This window comes from Kwoniella bestiolae, chromosome 5, assembly GCF_000512585.2.
Source record: "Kwoniella bestiolae CBS 10118 chromosome 5, complete sequence".
Classification (NCBI taxonomy): Eukaryota; Fungi; Basidiomycota; class Tremellomycetes; order Tremellales; family Cryptococcaceae; genus Kwoniella; species Kwoniella bestiolae.
In genome coordinates, this window is record NC_089245.1 from 2,035,639 (window position 1) to 2,051,620 (window position 15,982).

The window sequence follows — 15,982 nt, forward strand, 5'->3', positions numbered from 1 at the left end:
AATGAAAGAATTTCTCAGTTTCTACGATGTTGAGAGGGAACGATAAGGGTGATATGACTATCCCGCACGCTATCGAGTCAAGGATGATCATCCCAATCAATCAGTTCGAACTCCTATGCAGACAATTCTACTCGAATAATCCCAAATTAGGAGGTGAATTTTGAGAGAGAGGTTCAAAGGAGATACCGCTTGACTCACGTTTTAATGGTCCATCATTGTGGGAGACGTATAAAGGAGGGTGAGGTTATTGGCTAGGCTCAGATGGAGGGGATAAGGTATCTGTTGAAATGGGCAGAGGATCGATTGGTGCAAGTGGGCTATCGAGGAGGTTGTAATGCGATAACGACGACGGGGACGATGTATAGGATGAAAGAGTGACAATATTGATTATTCAGGATACGTGAACTTCGAAACGGGGTGTTGACTTCCAACATCCAGACACGCAGTCCAGTAGTGTTGTTTCTTCTTGTAAAGAGGTACGACCTAGCCTAGTACATGTGAACAATTGAATGATGTCTTCGTGTATTCAAGGTTGATGATGGTCTCATGATTGTTTGATTCGTTTCGTTACTCGCCTTCTTGGTACGAGTATGAGAATGAGACAAATTGAAAACATTACTTTATACTTTGTACAATGCAATATACGACCTCATCGGATGCGTACGCATTCCGTCATCGTCGATCTTCCTTTCCTCCCCACTCCGATGATATCAAGCCGTAGTGGAATGAACCAGTCCCATCGGATGGTCAGAGACTCGTCAAAGACGTAACAAGACCAATGTTTGGTTCCAAACTAAAACCCGGTTAGGTATCCCATCCGATGGGTCTTCCTTGTCCGTTCCCATAAAGCTGTTCCCACCAAGCTTACAGCTCTGCTGCGTGTTACACGACGTCGCCTGCAGATGCATACGACCACTAAGCAGTGCCGAGAAGCCAAGTGGCTTCGTACACTTGCAAGCAATTTGGCGTGGGCGTAGGCTTAGGAAGAGGAAGGATCAAAACAAGCTTGATTTGGCTGTTTGGCTGCTTGTCCGCTATTCTGGGATATACAAGGTGTTCGCTCACTACAAAGTAGATCGAGAGGAATGATCATCGGGAATGTTGGATCGAGAAGGTTGAGGATGCGTCGAGCTTATGGTTGGATTTCTGATTGTTTTGAGCCTCATCTCCTACTGAACGTACATACGACACGCTTCGAGCAACACGCCAAGGGATAATCACCCCAGATGTCACTTCGAAAGCGTTTGTCATATGACACGAAACATATACAATATACCCAAAAATGCATACTTAAGACCTTCTCCGTCAATTACTGCCCTACTGTCCCTTCACCCATATTTGAGATATTTATCGGTATTGGGCTTGCAGGTGCAAACGCAGCGCTGATGATTCTGAGAGATAGGAGTATTCGATGGATTGATAAAATAATCTGGATGATGCGTGAGATTATACCTGATTTCGGATATTGTTGCGCATCTACCCACGACCGTACCGCCATCAGCCACTCAAATTACATTCACAACATATGTCCCCTGGCCAGTCCGTCGGTGTACGTTCTGCCTTTTATTACCTTTGATAAAAGACAGCACTCACCCCGCACACCTATCAACCTCAATATCTCCCTCACCTCACTAATCACGCAAATCCCCCCACTCCCCACTCCAATGATCGTAGCAACGTCCAGCGGCCTCCTCCAAGCCTTCTCATCAGGAATAAACGGCAACGTCGCGGTCCTCCAAGCCAGAATCCACAACAACCCCACTCTGAAAAGCTGGTTGGAAGATGATGTAGGGATCTTCCAACCCCCTATCCTCTTTAAGGTCCTGAGCAAAGATCCGAACCCCGCAAAGAGGGAGTAGGCAATGATGAGTCGTACTATACTTCGGGATATATCCCATGGGCGTGAGTCGGGAAGGGAGGTGAATGTTGATGAGGGGATGAAAGGGAGGGAGAGGGGCATGAGGAAGGCGTCGAGTCGGATTTGACGGAGGGGGATGAGGGGTGGGATGGGGAGGGTGAGGAGGAAGAGGAGGAGAAGGGGGAGGGAGGACATGGCGTGTGGGTCGTGGGGGGTTTGACTTTGGAGGTCTTTGCTGGGGCTATATCATTTGGGGTGCTGAGATCGGAGCAGGAAGCAAGATGTCTGATATGTCTTCTCTCGAATGTCCGTTGATGCAAAGTATGCCATCAAAACATTGGGGAAATCAGCAACACCCAAACCAAAAGTACAACACGTCATACTAAGTGTCAACAAGGCGGCGATGACCGCTTAAGCTTGATGGGTGAAGTGAGTGGCAGAATGTCTGACATCCTTTGAAAGGCAGATGAAAGGGGGTATGAAAGGGTACAACGCAGCGTTGGATCAAACAATGGGGTTATATAACCTTGATAAGTATAAACAGGCAGTATCAACTGTCGCAATGTACACCTAATAAATGACAAAAGTCATTATTACCCAAAAAGACCTGACCTTCTTTCAAAAACAACGATGAGCCACCCCATCTCAGATAGAAGGATCCTCTCGACAACATGGGAAATCCTCGATAAAAGACCAAACGAGGTATTCGGATGTCCGGTGAGTTCCAACTGTCCCTACAGGTCCCCATTATTTTCCTGCGGTGTGACCAGCTAATGGGATGTTGTATAACCTGAAGGCATTGTCCCTAAATCAACTATATCAAGCTTTAAACACCACATACGAGAGTATCGACCCGAATCGCATGATCCACCTTCTAGGTAAACATACGAAAGATCTCCTGGGGACAGAGCATAAGGCAGCATGTAAGTCTGTTAGGAAAGGGGATAATAAGGATTATTGGGTGGTCTTTAAGCCTGAGCATGAACCCGTGATGGAGCATAAGCTACCTGCCGATGAAGTGGCGAAGGAGCAGGGAACGCTCGCTGGTACAAGGGAAGATCCAAATTCCTCGTGGGAAGATCTGGGTAATGAACGAGGAGAGGAAATTACCAAGACTGTCGAGCTGTTATCTGATTTACCAGGTGGTGCTGAACACTTATCGCAGCAAACGGAAACGGCCAAATCAGCTAGGAAGATGATCTTCTCAGCGATAGGTCTCAGAAAGGAGAAAGACAAGGAGAGGAACGAGTTTGATGATTCCCATCGAGGACATTCAGAATCCGTTACGAAGAGTGATTCATACTCTAGTCGACCTGATCAGGTTAAAACCCAACTAGGGGTATCGGATACTCACACTCATGCTCATGCTGGCGCTCGAACGGAGCAACAAGAGGGATCAGAACGTAATACAAGATCTGTCGAATCCCCTCTATCGACTAGCGAGGAGAAGCGAGATGAAGATTGGTTGGAACAGACTAATCAGTGGGATTCAAAGAGGGCGAAACCAGAGAGGAAAGGTACCGAGATGGATATAATAGATTCGTACGATTACCCTTCGGCGTCTCCTTCTAGGGTTAACCACGACCATCGAGCTGAAGTGGAAGAGGGGGAAAAGGCCATAGCTCAAGATCCCCATGCCGGTGTCAACGGGATTGAACCTGCGGTCAAATCTAAAGACAAGGGAAAAGTTCGTGATGACGGATCAGCGCATATGGCTCAATCAAAGGATCTTGAGAGTCGGGAGGAGGTATCCCATCCAAAGGTAAAGACGAAATTTGATTTCACGGATAAGAATGATATTTCCATTCACAAGAGTGAACCGGAGTTGAATGGAGAGTATTACGATTATCAACAAACGCAAAGGCACGGCATTCGATCCGACCATCAGGGCGATGAGCGGGATCGTGAGTTGAGGTCTTTGGAGAGAGAAAAGAAGGGAAGCGAGCGTAGGTCCAAACATAGACGGCCTGATGAGCTTGATCATCCGGATGTCGAATACGATGATGGCGATACACCGCATCGATCACGGCACAGGCACAAGAGTAGAGGCGAACATCGATCCGATAGTAGCAGGAAGAGAGATGGTAGTAGACCGTTGAAGGACGTACGAGATTCGGAGAGACATCGAGGGAGATCTTCCGGAAGGAGGACGGATAGAGAGGATTCCTCTGATCCTACCTCAAAATCAGAGAAGAACAGGAAGACCTCATCTACCGGTAGCTTAGATGCTATGCCGGAACCGCCTACACCATTCTTGATCAAGTCGTTTGAAGGGCTACCTTTCGAGCCTGATACGAGTATTGTGAGTCGTCCGCTATCTACTTATTTCGTGGTGTGTGCTGAATGTGGGTTCATTCTTATAGGTCAATTCCCTCTCATGGGTCAAGGAGCGGTATCACTTGCTCTTGGCTGAGGTGGCCGTGCTGCTGAGTATAGTATATATCATCCAGGCTAGTGGGCTATGATAAGGTAAATCAGAGGATAAGGCGACAACCTTTACATCTCGGATAAGTAGACATCGATAGTTTATGCTAACTATGTATTCACCACCCGAGACGCTCAAATCTATATGCATGATGTGTATATGATTAAAACCAAGAGACATATTGATACGTATCGTCAAATGTCATAGGGGAGATTAGAGCATGACCACACCCAAACCTGAGCTTTGTTTCTGCGAGGTACTTCTCTGAGCACCGTCGATAGGTGCGCAGGACCAGTTATATAGGTAGTCTGAAGTAGCGTGGAAAAACATCAGCGACAGGTCCGTGACTTCACAGCCCGACGAAATAAAACGATAACTTACAGTTCAGGTAACCATCACCAGGACCGAACTACAATTCATTCTTATGATCAGCTCGTTCCTCTTGATTCTGTGAAACGGTAAGCTCACCTTCTGTTCTTGCAGGAACATATTGTTATCCAAACAACTCAATCCGTTCAACACGTCAAATCCGGCCTATCCAACCGATCCACATGACATCAGCTACGCTGTCCTCCGAGTCCTAGACAGAGAGCGAGTCGAAAGGTAATCGACTGTTCACAACAATAAACTCACAGCCTTGGCAACACTCAACATATCATTACACAAAGCGTTCAGCCTCTCTTCCAACTTCTTGTTCGCTTTCAAATCGTGCGTGGCCGCGTCGTCGGACGAACCACCAGGTTGGAATATCACGTCGGAAGCGTAGTAGAACATGTACGCCGCGTTGAGCATATCGTGCTTTGGATGTTTCATTATGGTTGATGGGAGGGAATAGAAGGACATGAAGTCTGTTATGAGGTTTGTTGTTGGGTCCTGTAAGTATGCAGAGAAATAGCATCGTGATAAGCTTGTCTTGTATTGCACCACAACAATCGCGAGTGGAGGTGTAAGAGATGATGATACCAAGCGAGGTGTACAGGATATGAGGTATCCAAAAGACCACAGAGTAGCGATAGAATAAATGAAATCAAATCATATCATTGTGAGAAATGAACTCACCTCAACAACATATGACCAAACAACCTGTTCAACCCTCTTCCCATCTCTCGCATCCCTCCCCTGTCCAGATAAGAACCAATGTCTGACTTCCTCGTCTTTCCCGAACGTCTGAGCGATATCAAACCTAGCTAGATACTTTCTCAACAGGTTGCCCACTTGAGGTACGTCACTTTCCGTCATCTCTCTGAATCCCGGTATTCTGGGATGAGGGGGTACGGAGTATGATTTGACGAGTCGTGCGATGGTGTATCCTCGAGGGAGGGGGGAGAAGCCTATATCTACTAGTTTGGGGGGATTGAGATTTCGGTGCCAATATCTATCCAAAATTGCAATTATCAGCTTAGGCTCACTGGATGTAGTATGGTACGTTGGACTCACCGGCAAGTACCAATAGGCGTAGGGATGACCACACCACCTGTATATATCGCTTGCCACACATTTTCCAGGTTCACCCTCCTCGTCACTTCCTTGATCAACACGGGAGTCAACCTCTTCGATCGGAGTTTCTTGTGAACACAGAGGAAATTGATATCGGCAGAGTCGAATGTTCTGCAGGGGGAAAAGGTATCTATCAGCTACCGAAATTCCCGTTGGATCTCCAGCTGATATGTATTCGGAAGAAGGATACTCACTTTGACCTCACTCTGATCTCAATCTTGATACCAGAGATGAACGCTATCAATTTACCAGTCTTCTGCACTCTCACACCGATATGCCAATTTGGGTAGTATCCTGGAGCAGTCAATGCCCTACAGTTTGTCTCACCGATCAGCTCTCAGGTCGCTTACGCTCAGAGATTGTAGTTGAACAAGAAGTGGTAATGACGTACCAAAGTAAGAACTCCTTGGAATACTTGAATCTGAACATCGCCTCATCATCTTCGACATAGTTCTCTGATAACAAGTCGTACACTTCTTTACACTATTTACCATTCCCACATCAGCTGCTGCGTTATCCTTTCCTCAAAACAGCTCACCTGCTCTTCATTCTTAATATCTATCAAACTCCAAACGAAGCCCGAAGGTAAAGTACCAGGTTCCTGCTTGACGTCGGCAGGGGTCTTGAATGAGTCTATAGGTCCTTCTTCTAATGCTGCGCCAGAGGAAGAAGTGGGGAATTGTGGGACAGGTTGAGTTTTCCAGAACTACAATATAACCATTTCAGATCAGCTATACTATCACGAGACTTAGCCGCATGGCAGACAGCTCACTTTATGTTCACCTAGGTTCTTGGTGTTCGACTTATTACCCAAAGCCATCTTACCCTCCAAGATCTTCATCAAGTCTGCAGCTTTTAAGGCTTTCTGAATTTCCTCTACATCCATCCAACTATGTTAGCTTTGACCCATGCCTTTGCGATGCTCGGAAGAGGGGTACTGACCATCAGTAGCAATGTTCGACTCTTGAGGATCCATCTGTTCCCTCACTGCATCGATGACTTGCTGAGGTGCTTGTCCAGTAGCTATGTTTCTGGTATTGGCGATGCATACATTAGTCTCCTTTCCTTGCGTTTCTCACAGCGAGGTATAAACCCACTTCAACTTCTGAACAGCTTTTGAAGCTTTTCCCTTTCCCTTCTTCTTCTTTTTCTTCTTCTTACCACCTTCACCACCCGCTCCTTCCGTTGCTCCCTCCCCATCTACACCTTCTACTCCTTCACCTTCACCCTCGCCGTCTTCATCGTCACTCTCGCCTTCTTCGGCAGCGGCATCATCACCTAATTTCTGAAATTTCTCTAATACCTCTGCCACCTCCGGTTGAGCTTGTGCTGGGACGGTGTGAGATGATGAAGTTGGGTTTCCTACTGGGAGGGCATCTTCCTGTGGGACTGGCATTGTGCTGATGTGCTGATCCCTCTTATGCCGATGCAGACTGATGATTGGTGGGATGATGAATTGATGTTGATTTCTTTCTTTCTATCCATCTTTTTTATGCATGTTCATGTCGTCACAGTCACACTGCGGTAATAGTATGTTTAAGTGGGTCACTCATTTAGATCACATATATACCATTCTTGCTAATATCCCCCTTTCCTCGCGTCCATCATCACCTCAGAACCATCACCCTCCTATCCTTCTCACCTCCTTATCCTCATCCATCATAACCCCCCTCTCACAAGGCCAACAGGAACTACTTTTTCCCACTGGCCTGTGAGATCCCTGTCATCAGCGCAAGATGGCTTCCGAACAACCCCAAACTTCGGATCAAACATCCGAATTACAACCCCCTCCGACCGAAAACATGTCAGAGGATATAAGGCGTCAGGTAGAGCAGGAACAGGCTCTGGCTGATGCTCAGAAGAGAGTGAGACAGTTGGAGGAACAAATAGAGAGGGTGAATAAGGAGCAGAAGGATCTGGAAAATGACAAGGAGGGTGCTGGTGGGTTACCCTTTCTCACTGTTGGCTTTTCACTTCATACTTGAGGCTGATGTTGGGGTGTCATACCTGTGTAACGTCTAGTATCGACGACGAACCAACTTCGTACGCAGCTCTCCGCGTTGCAGTCATCTCATCATCAGTCTAGCTCGGAGTTATCAGTATTGCAGACCAGAATAGAGGTGAGCTATCAGATAACTCCAGGGGATGACCATCAGCTCACTCGTGTCATTTAGGCGATTGAGCGAGAGAAGAAGGAGCTTATCGAAGAGACGGAGAGATTACAGCAGAGATCGAACAAGAATACTCGTAAGCTTTGGCATCTAGATGATGGATATACGCCGGAAGCTTACTGCTATCTATTATAGAGGAGTTGTATGCCCTTCGAGCGCAGAAGACAGATGCTTCCCAGAAGATCGCTCATTTGGATGTGGAAGTATCTGAACTGCGAATGACAACGGAGACGGCCAAGGTATGTCGGCTGCGTCGTCACCGGGAACCTGTATGGGAATTAGCTGATAATATATTGCATAGTTTAACGAGAAACGAAGTTCACAAGCATTAGAGAGTGCTCGAGCAGAGATCCTGAATCTGAGTCAAGCTGTAGCAGATGTTGAAGAGAGATTTGGGCGATATAGAGCGGAGAAGGTTAGCTTTCACTCCAAGCGTAATCCGATGCAGCTGTAGGTTGTTTGCTGAATTCCGAAATCGTATATAGCAAGCGGAACAATCCAAAACTAGGACAGAGCACGAAACCCTTCTCACCCGACTCAACACCGTTGAAAACTCGTACCGATCCCTCCAACGAACGTACAATGACCAATCCCAGCGACTGTCCGAGGCCCATGCCAACGTCGCTACTCTCACCTCAGCAGCTGCCTCCAAGAAAGCGTCTGTCTCAATGGAATTCCACCAATTGATGGAGGAGAACCGAATATTGGAGAAGAGGGGCGAGGAGGCTAGGTCTACGGTGTCAGAGAGAGAAGCAGAGCTGGAGAGAATGGCTGAATCGTATGGAGAGAAAGAGAAGAACTGGGAAGAGAAATGGAAGAAGGAAGAGAGGATTAGGAAGGAGGCTGAGAAGAGAGCTGAAGATCTCAAGATTGTCGTAGAAAGATTGGCACTCGCTGGTGGAGAAGGTACAGACTTGAGTCCCGCTGCTGCATTGGCGAGCGGTATGAAAGCTGGTGGAAAGACGTATACACAATTCTACACCGATTACACGATTCAAGAAGGGAAGCTGAGAGCTGCCGAGAACGAAGTGGCGAGATTGACCGGATTGTTAGATGAGATTGGGCAGGATATCGCTGAAAAGGTAAGCTATCATTCCTCCTGGCTGGAATCGTGAAGCTGATGAACCTCTCCCCAGAAACCCCTCCTCGACGAACAGGCTGCCGAGCACGGCCGAGCAATCGAACGAGCCAACGCACTTGCCGCCGAACTTGCTACTGTCATCGCTTCTCGAGATGCCCACGATGCTCAAGTCAAATCACTCAGAGCTGCCGGCACTCACCATCAAGAAGAAGTCACCTCCCTGCAAACCACTGTCGATGATCTGTCTCGTCAGGTCCAGGGATTAGTCCGCCAAATCGCCATTCGAGATGATCCATCTTTAGCTGGAGTAGAGATGAACGGCGATTCAACAGTGGAAGGGGATATCATAACCGATCATTTGCTGGAATTCCGATCTATCCGATCACTGCAAGAGCAAAATCAGAAACTACTCAAACTCACTAGAAGTCTTATGACTAAACTCGATCAAAGAGAGATCGACAGAGCTGCAGCAGATCAGCAGGATATCGAAAATGGAGTTACGATGGACCGAGCAGCAGACACGATCCAACAATTACACGAACAATTGTTATCAACCCAAAGGAGACTGCACGAAGCTACGAGAGAAAGGGATATCTTCAGTAAACTTTTGGCTAGAGGCGATGGTTTGAGATGGTCCAACACCTCTTCCTCAGACGGACCTCTTGAGGATGGTGTTGACGCTCCTCATCAACAAGCTATCACCTCTCTTCAAGCTGAATTGGATGTTGTGAAGAACAAAGCTGAAGTGGAAGTCAAAGAAGCCAAGGATGAGATCAGAGTGAAGACTGAGCAAATTGGCGTGGCGGAAGTCGAGAGGGCAAAGGCTGAAGCTAAGGTCGGCTTACTTGAAGGTGAGCTTCACCACTTATCTGTCAAACACGAAAAGCTGACATTGCCCCGATGAATAGAACAATCACGAATGCTCAACGAAGCGAACTCTTTGCAGAAACAAGAGTACAGCAACCTTGAAACTCAGTATAGACAACTTCAAAATGCCATCTCGCAAGCTCATACTGAGCAACGTAATGTGAGCTTGACAATAATCAGGGCACGGATGTCCAGAGTCAGCAGCTGATGCGATACTTATAGGCCCTTGAACAAGTTGCCACCCGTCAAGCTGAAGCCGATAGGTTGAGAAATGAGACTGCTATGCTCAGAGCTGAGAAGGAGCAATGGAAGGTGACTTGAATAACACTTTTACCAAAAGGAGAATGCCAGCTGATCCGTTCTCCTGTAGAGCACCGAAAGTCGACTGCAATCTGACTTTGCGCAAGTACAATCTGAACGAGTCAAGTTACAACAACTCATTGACAACCTCAAGAATATTGCAACGGAAGCTGAGAAGAGTAGGGCCGAGGAAAGAGTTCAGTTGGAGAAGAGAATTGAAGAGCTGCAGCGTGAAGCGTGAGCTAGCTTGCTATATTTCCATATCGGGGCGTGTAGCTGACGACATTTACAGTACTGCGCTTCGAGGACAGATCGAACAAGCTCGTTCCGAAACCCGAGCAGCCGAAGCGAAAGTGGCCGACTTCGACTCCCGATTGGCAGCTGCCACGTCGTCCGTCCGAGCTGAGAAGGAAGCCGCCGATGCACTTGCTAATACTCGATCAGAGGAGATCAAGACTCTTCAAGCTGAAGTTGAACGACTTAAGACTGAATCGGACAATAGATATAGGATTGGTATTAACTGGAAGAGAAGGGCGGACACTCTTACCGAGACCCAGAACACTACCGCTCAATCACACACTGAAGCTCTCGAGGCTAAGGACAAAGAGATCAAAGAAGTCAATGACAAGATTGAAGATTTGAACAAGGAGATCGAGGGTCATAAAGCCAAGATATCTGAGACGGAGAAGAAGCTAGCGGAAAGTGAACGGGTTAGCGCTTTGAAGGAGAACACTGTTCAAAGGCTGCAATCGGAACTGACCAAGGCTCAGAGTGGAGCTGCGCCTGCTGGTGGAGATAAGTCAGCAGAGGTGAGTTATTAGCTGGAAATGCAGGCGTTCGTTGCAAATTCAGCTGATACATCTGAGCAGCTCTCGGCTTTACAACAGAAACTTGATCAAACGCAGAAAGAGCTCGAAGAAGCTAAAGCTCAAGCATCTTCTTCTGCTGGTGGTGCTGAAACGTCTGTCAAAGCTGAAGGAGCATCTTTGACCGATGCTGAGAGGACGGAGCTCACCTCGAAGATTGAGCAGTTACAGAAAGAGAAGGATGAGGGTGATCAGGTGAGCTGAGTAGTACCGGTTGGTGAAACTTCAGCTAATGTTGACTAAACTTGTAGCGATACGCCGATAATGTCACAAGGGTGAACCGAGTCAACGCATCCATGAAAGGTCGATTAGATCAACTGACCGCCGAGAGACAAACCGCTCAAACCACCGTTGACACTTTACAAGCCAAAGTCGCCGGGCTCGAGAAGAAGATATCCGAACTTGAAGCTTCTGGTGCTTCTACGGCTGCAGGTGGTGAAGGTGCAACAGATCAAGCTAAGATCGATGAAGCTGTCAAAGCTGCCGTATCAGCCCGAGAAGCCGAGCTTAAAGATGAGCACTCCAAAGCTCTCGCAGCTGCTCAAGCTCAAGGCAGTGAATCCGGTACATCCCAAGTCGACTTATCAGCCAAAGAAGCGGAACTCAATGCAACTTTCGAAAACAGAGTATCAGAGGCAGTCAGATCTCAATCCGAAGCTATTCAGGCGGAATCCAGCACACTGAAAGGTCAAGTAGAAGAATTGAACACCAAGGTGAAAGCTTTAGAAAGACAAGTCAAGACCGCTGAGATTAGTAGAAAGACTTTAGAAAGACAAAAAGCAGAGATCGAAAAGAAGTTGGAAGCTGCAACTGGAGTTGGCCCATCGACTACCGCTGTATCATCCAATACTAGTGCCTTTGGGGTGTCTGCGCCTTCGCCTACACCTTCAACTGGCGTTTTATCCGCCACTGCTGGAGCGTTCAAGCCTACACCTCCAGCTGCTCCGGCTGTTAGTACTCCTACGAACACTACGACTCGCGCGCCCGCTGCTGCTGCCGAGGGATCCGGTGCTGGTGCACCTGCAGGTGCTGTCCGAGGTGTAGCTCGAGGTAGAGCTCGGGGAGCTGTTAGGGGTGTGGCGAGAGGTGGAGCGGCGACCAGAGCGAACTCAGTGTTGAGCAGTAAGTTACCCCTCTATGGGCTTGGCATATCCTGCCAGACGAATCATTAGCAGTGCTGACTCTTATTTTTGGTGTTTAGCTGTTAACGCAACTCTCAACCAAGCTAGTACACCTTCCACCTCCACTCCACCTGTCCCAGCAACTGCGAACCCCGCCTCGCCTACTGGCGGAGTGAAAAGACCATTGGAGGAAGGAGAAGTAGCAGGTGAAGGTGAAGCATCACAAGCAGCAGGAGGAGATATAATAGCCCGTATACAAGGTGCTGCGGCTGGTGGCGACAGGGGCAGAGTACTGAAGAGACCTAGAGGCGCTGGACCTGCTAGAGGAGGTGCTAGGGGTGGTGCCGCCGGAAGAGGGGGAAGGAGAAGTAGTGCGGGTGGTAATCCTGGCGCTGGAGCTGGAGCGGGAGGTGAAGGTGCAGCTGGAGGTGCGCAGGGAGGTTCAGGTGATGGTGGGGCACCGACGAGTTAAGCCGATGATATGGTAGAAGAAAGGAGAAAGGCGGAGGGTGAAGGGATCGGATTGATATTATTGATTTATGCATTTTTATGACTACATGATACGGGAAGAGTCAGAGCTGCTGAAAGAATAATCATGCATTGGTTCGACGACATGCATGCATAAGGAATATCGATACAACTTGGATAACACGATTACAGTACAAAATACAATCTCCCTTTCAAACACGATCTATGATACTTATAGTGTCCATGTCTAGATCAACACGCTAATCAGCTCCAGCGCAATTGCAGCTCCCAAAGAAAGATTTACTTACATATTTCTCCCCCTCTTTGATCCTCTCTTCCATATACTCCCGCGCGAGCTCCCTCCAATCGCTCTCCACTAGCCTTTCCACCCTCCTTCGAACGTTTTCTATGGTCATAGGCGGGTCGACGTACCTCGGTGGAGGGTTTTGGATTGCCTGGGAGATGGCGGATATGAATTGGGAGTATGAGTGGGCGGGGACGTTGTACACGTATCTATGCAAGCACGGGTCAGTGATGCTGTTCTGGCGTACTCATGACATCTACCACACCGATCTGATCTGATCTGACTGCGTAGAAGAACATCAACTTACGGTGGATCAAGCCATTTGAGATAATTGTGCTGTGAAACCCACTTGGATCTATCTTCTGGGTTATCTTCATCCCATTTCTTGATAGGGTTGAGGAACGGTGTACCCTTAGAACAACCATCATGCAAATCAACCCTCATCGTTCTACACTGCACCTCAAGCCAAGTCAACTCACCATACACAGCGCCACATAGGGAGAAGGCGATAACGGTGGATTACCCACTCCAATCAATATCCTTGAATTTGCCAATTCATCGAGGAATTGGTCTGGACCGATCTTGCCTAGATTTACGACGCCATTGAGCGCTTGGACGGGGGTATCGTGGATCCATCCCTTATCCATCATTGGCGTATCAGCTGATATCCTGCTACGGCTGGCTGGTGACTAGGCGTCAGAAAGAGAGCGAGAGAGACTGGACCCACCTTCATATATTCCCCGTTCACCTGATAGGCACCTCTGAATGATAGTCCCTCCAGATCCGGCTCTTTGGATGCCAGCTCGAAATATGATTTGTTGAAGACTGTTTCTTTGTCGCCTAGGTGGAATACTGCCATGGAATAATGAATATCAATATCAACATCCACATCAAAGCTTTTACGCCCACACTGACATGATAGTGTATGCAGATGACAGATGTATGCAGATGACAGATGTATGCAGATGACAGACTCACAACTCGCTTGTTTGGCCAGCGTCCAAGCTGCCAGAGGACGATTATGATGAGGTACGAAAGGGTGTTTCATACATTCGTCTTCGAGGGAGTATCTATACGATGTGAAAGAATAGTTTCAGTGAAATCCCTTTTGTCTGCGTTATCGTAAGGATGTGTTTGGTGCCACAAGTGAAAAAGAGACCCACCCGATATACTGTAATGCCTCGGTTTCCTCCTCACCATAATGATGTCGATCCGCGTGAATAATCCATTTATAGTCTAGTCCGAACCTCGTATGTGTATCAGGGAAGAAATGCATCGAGAACCTATTCTCATGGCATGACGCATCAGTATTTGCCTTGCATGTGTGACTTCGCCAAAGGGGTGGACCGCTCACACTGGGACACAAGAAACACAGATCAGCTTTTTCATTCTTCCGCAAAGGTTGATGCAGACATGAGGGCACACTCACTCTTCCACCTTGGTATACCCGTAGGATTCACCTCCGACTTTATACATGCGGGGTCCTCAATACAATTGTTGATCCATGCTGATTTGATGATGACTTTCACTTGGTCAGGGAACATCCTATAGTATCTTAATGTTTCGTCTAAAAACATGATCAGTTATACCCTCACAGATTCAGTCTGATATCAAGTTTGCTCACCCCAAACGTTCATTCCTAGTAATACGGTATATCCCAATTCCCTCATCCCTCGGAACATGGACATTGCCCTATCTCATCTTCTCATATCAGCCTATCCGCAACGAATCTCGAAAGAATCAAAGGGAACATACCAAACGCCTTCCCCACCTCTCCATCCGTCAATCTACACCCAATACCAATCAACGATCAGCATCACACCCACCAACCCACCAACGTGCTGGACCAAACCAGAGGATCAAGAGCGGACTCACCACAGCGCCAGACCAAGCATCCGCAAAAGCCAGAACCACCTTCTCCTGATTCCTATGACACTCCCCCTCGTCCAAACACCTCTGTAACTTTTGGATCTCCCGCTCATTATATTCCTGGTAGGTGGTGATGTCGGAGTCTATCTCATATGGGAACAATCTCGGTGAAGATTGGAGGATGTCGAAGGATCCAGCCCATCCTTTGAGGTATTGACCGTTTGGCGAGAGGTTCAGGAAGGTTAGGAATGTTAGTGAACCGCAGATCCATAGGAAGATTATGGTGGGTTTGGAGAGGTGTCGAGAGGACATGGTGCACTATAATTAGAGCTGGCGGGGAGGAGGGGGGATGGATGTTAGATAGATCAGTAGACTGGTATATGTATATATATATGATTCTCATAGTCATCATGAACACCTAATATTCCCACCTACTTATCATACACATCACACCACATCAAAGACATTCCTTCCCTCCAGAAAGTGGAAGGGAATCATCCGAGACAAATTATTTGGGCGAAGCGGTATAAATTGAGTTGTAGTCTTTATCTTGGGGGTTATTACGACGATCCTGTCATCCTGATCCTACACTCTCATAATCCCCCCTTGAGTATCTGTCTCGGAAAATAACTCTTATCAGCTGAGAGAGCGAAGGCGGGGAACTGAGAAGGTGGATTTTGTTCGGTTCTTCTTTCCATAATGTACCTTACTACAGAAGGTACACCCGTCGCCCCCAAGCCAATACGTCAGTCAACTACGTCAGCTAAGATCCGGATCATCCCATATTTTTGTTGTGGGTGCAGCAGAGACACTACAGGTAGAGTACTAGTAGTGTGTAATTCCAGCTTTCGAGTAAATCTCTTTTTCAGGGTCAATCCTCCATACTTTAGCTTCCCGCTGTTTTGGGAGACCGATCCCGTAAATTTCGAGGTACAGCACTGCAACGGATGTCATCATACTCCTTGGTGTCTACGACCCAGCATGACCCCTGCATGCGCTATGATGCCTCGTCTTATGCCTAAGGAGTACGTTAAGCCCCTCCGAGGTGTAGGTACATGTCTACAGGTATGCTCGAAGTCAGGATAAACCGAAGCAAACTTACTAAATGATAGTAACTCAAAGTCTAGAAATTTTACCTCCGAGAAAAAGGAAAGA

General features: G+C 47.5%; 5 protein-coding genes across 5 annotated transcripts; 2 read left to right on the plus strand and 3 right to left on the minus strand.

Annotated features, from left to right (window-relative positions):
- Window positions 1-1,309: 1,309 nt before the first annotated feature.
- I302_107158 (uncharacterized protein) lies at window positions 1,310-2,053 on the minus strand (the record flags this gene model as incomplete). The annotated part of the gene is made up of 2 exons (XM_019192190.1): window positions 1,310-1,476; window positions 1,594-2,053. The coding sequence occupies 2 exons, from the start codon at window positions 2,051-2,053 to the stop codon at window positions 1,310-1,312; spliced, it is 627 nt and encodes a 208-aa protein (XP_019045187.1).
- A 435-nt stretch (window positions 2,054-2,488) lies between these two features.
- I302_107159 (uncharacterized protein) lies at window positions 2,489-4,323 on the plus strand (the record flags this gene model as incomplete). Its single annotated transcript, XM_019192189.1, has 3 exons — window positions 2,489-2,575; window positions 2,655-4,160; window positions 4,222-4,323. 3 exons carry the CDS (start codon window positions 2,489-2,491, stop codon window positions 4,321-4,323), a joined length of 1,695 nt encoding a protein of 564 aa, XP_019045186.1.
- A 173-nt stretch (window positions 4,324-4,496) lies between these two features.
- On the minus strand, window positions 4,497-7,176 carry I302_107160 (glycylpeptide N-tetradecanoyltransferase; the record flags this gene model as incomplete). Its single annotated transcript, XM_019192188.1, has 12 exons — window positions 4,497-4,591; window positions 4,665-4,692; window positions 4,752-4,817; window positions 4,917-5,156; window positions 5,343-5,658; window positions 5,721-5,891; window positions 5,975-6,091; window positions 6,172-6,263; window positions 6,319-6,486; window positions 6,553-6,656; window positions 6,723-6,811; window positions 6,878-7,176. 12 exons carry the CDS (start codon window positions 7,174-7,176, stop codon window positions 4,497-4,499), a joined length of 1,785 nt encoding a protein of 594 aa, XP_019045185.1.
- Window positions 7,177-7,516: 340 nt separating this feature from the next.
- On the plus strand, window positions 7,517-12,658 carry I302_107161 (uncharacterized protein; the record flags this gene model as incomplete). The annotated part of the gene is made up of 14 exons (XM_019192187.1): window positions 7,517-7,721; window positions 7,803-7,900; window positions 7,955-8,027; window positions 8,087-8,190; window positions 8,253-8,366; window positions 8,437-9,033; window positions 9,088-9,883; window positions 9,941-10,059; window positions 10,122-10,211; window positions 10,270-10,436; window positions 10,492-11,008; window positions 11,069-11,260; window positions 11,317-12,187; window positions 12,267-12,658. 14 exons carry the CDS (start codon window positions 7,517-7,519, stop codon window positions 12,656-12,658), a joined length of 4,335 nt encoding a protein of 1,444 aa, XP_019045184.1.
- A 228-nt stretch (window positions 12,659-12,886) lies between these two features.
- On the minus strand, window positions 12,887-15,139 carry I302_107162 (uncharacterized protein; the record flags this gene model as incomplete). The annotated part of the gene is made up of 11 exons (XM_065870407.1): window positions 12,887-12,901; window positions 12,963-13,167; window positions 13,266-13,369; window positions 13,438-13,596; window positions 13,686-13,810; window positions 13,937-14,028; window positions 14,122-14,241; window positions 14,384-14,525; window positions 14,583-14,650; window positions 14,714-14,745; window positions 14,834-15,139. 11 exons carry the CDS (start codon window positions 15,137-15,139, stop codon window positions 12,887-12,889), a joined length of 1,368 nt encoding a protein of 455 aa, XP_065726479.1.
- Window positions 15,140-15,982: the final 843 nt, after the last annotated feature.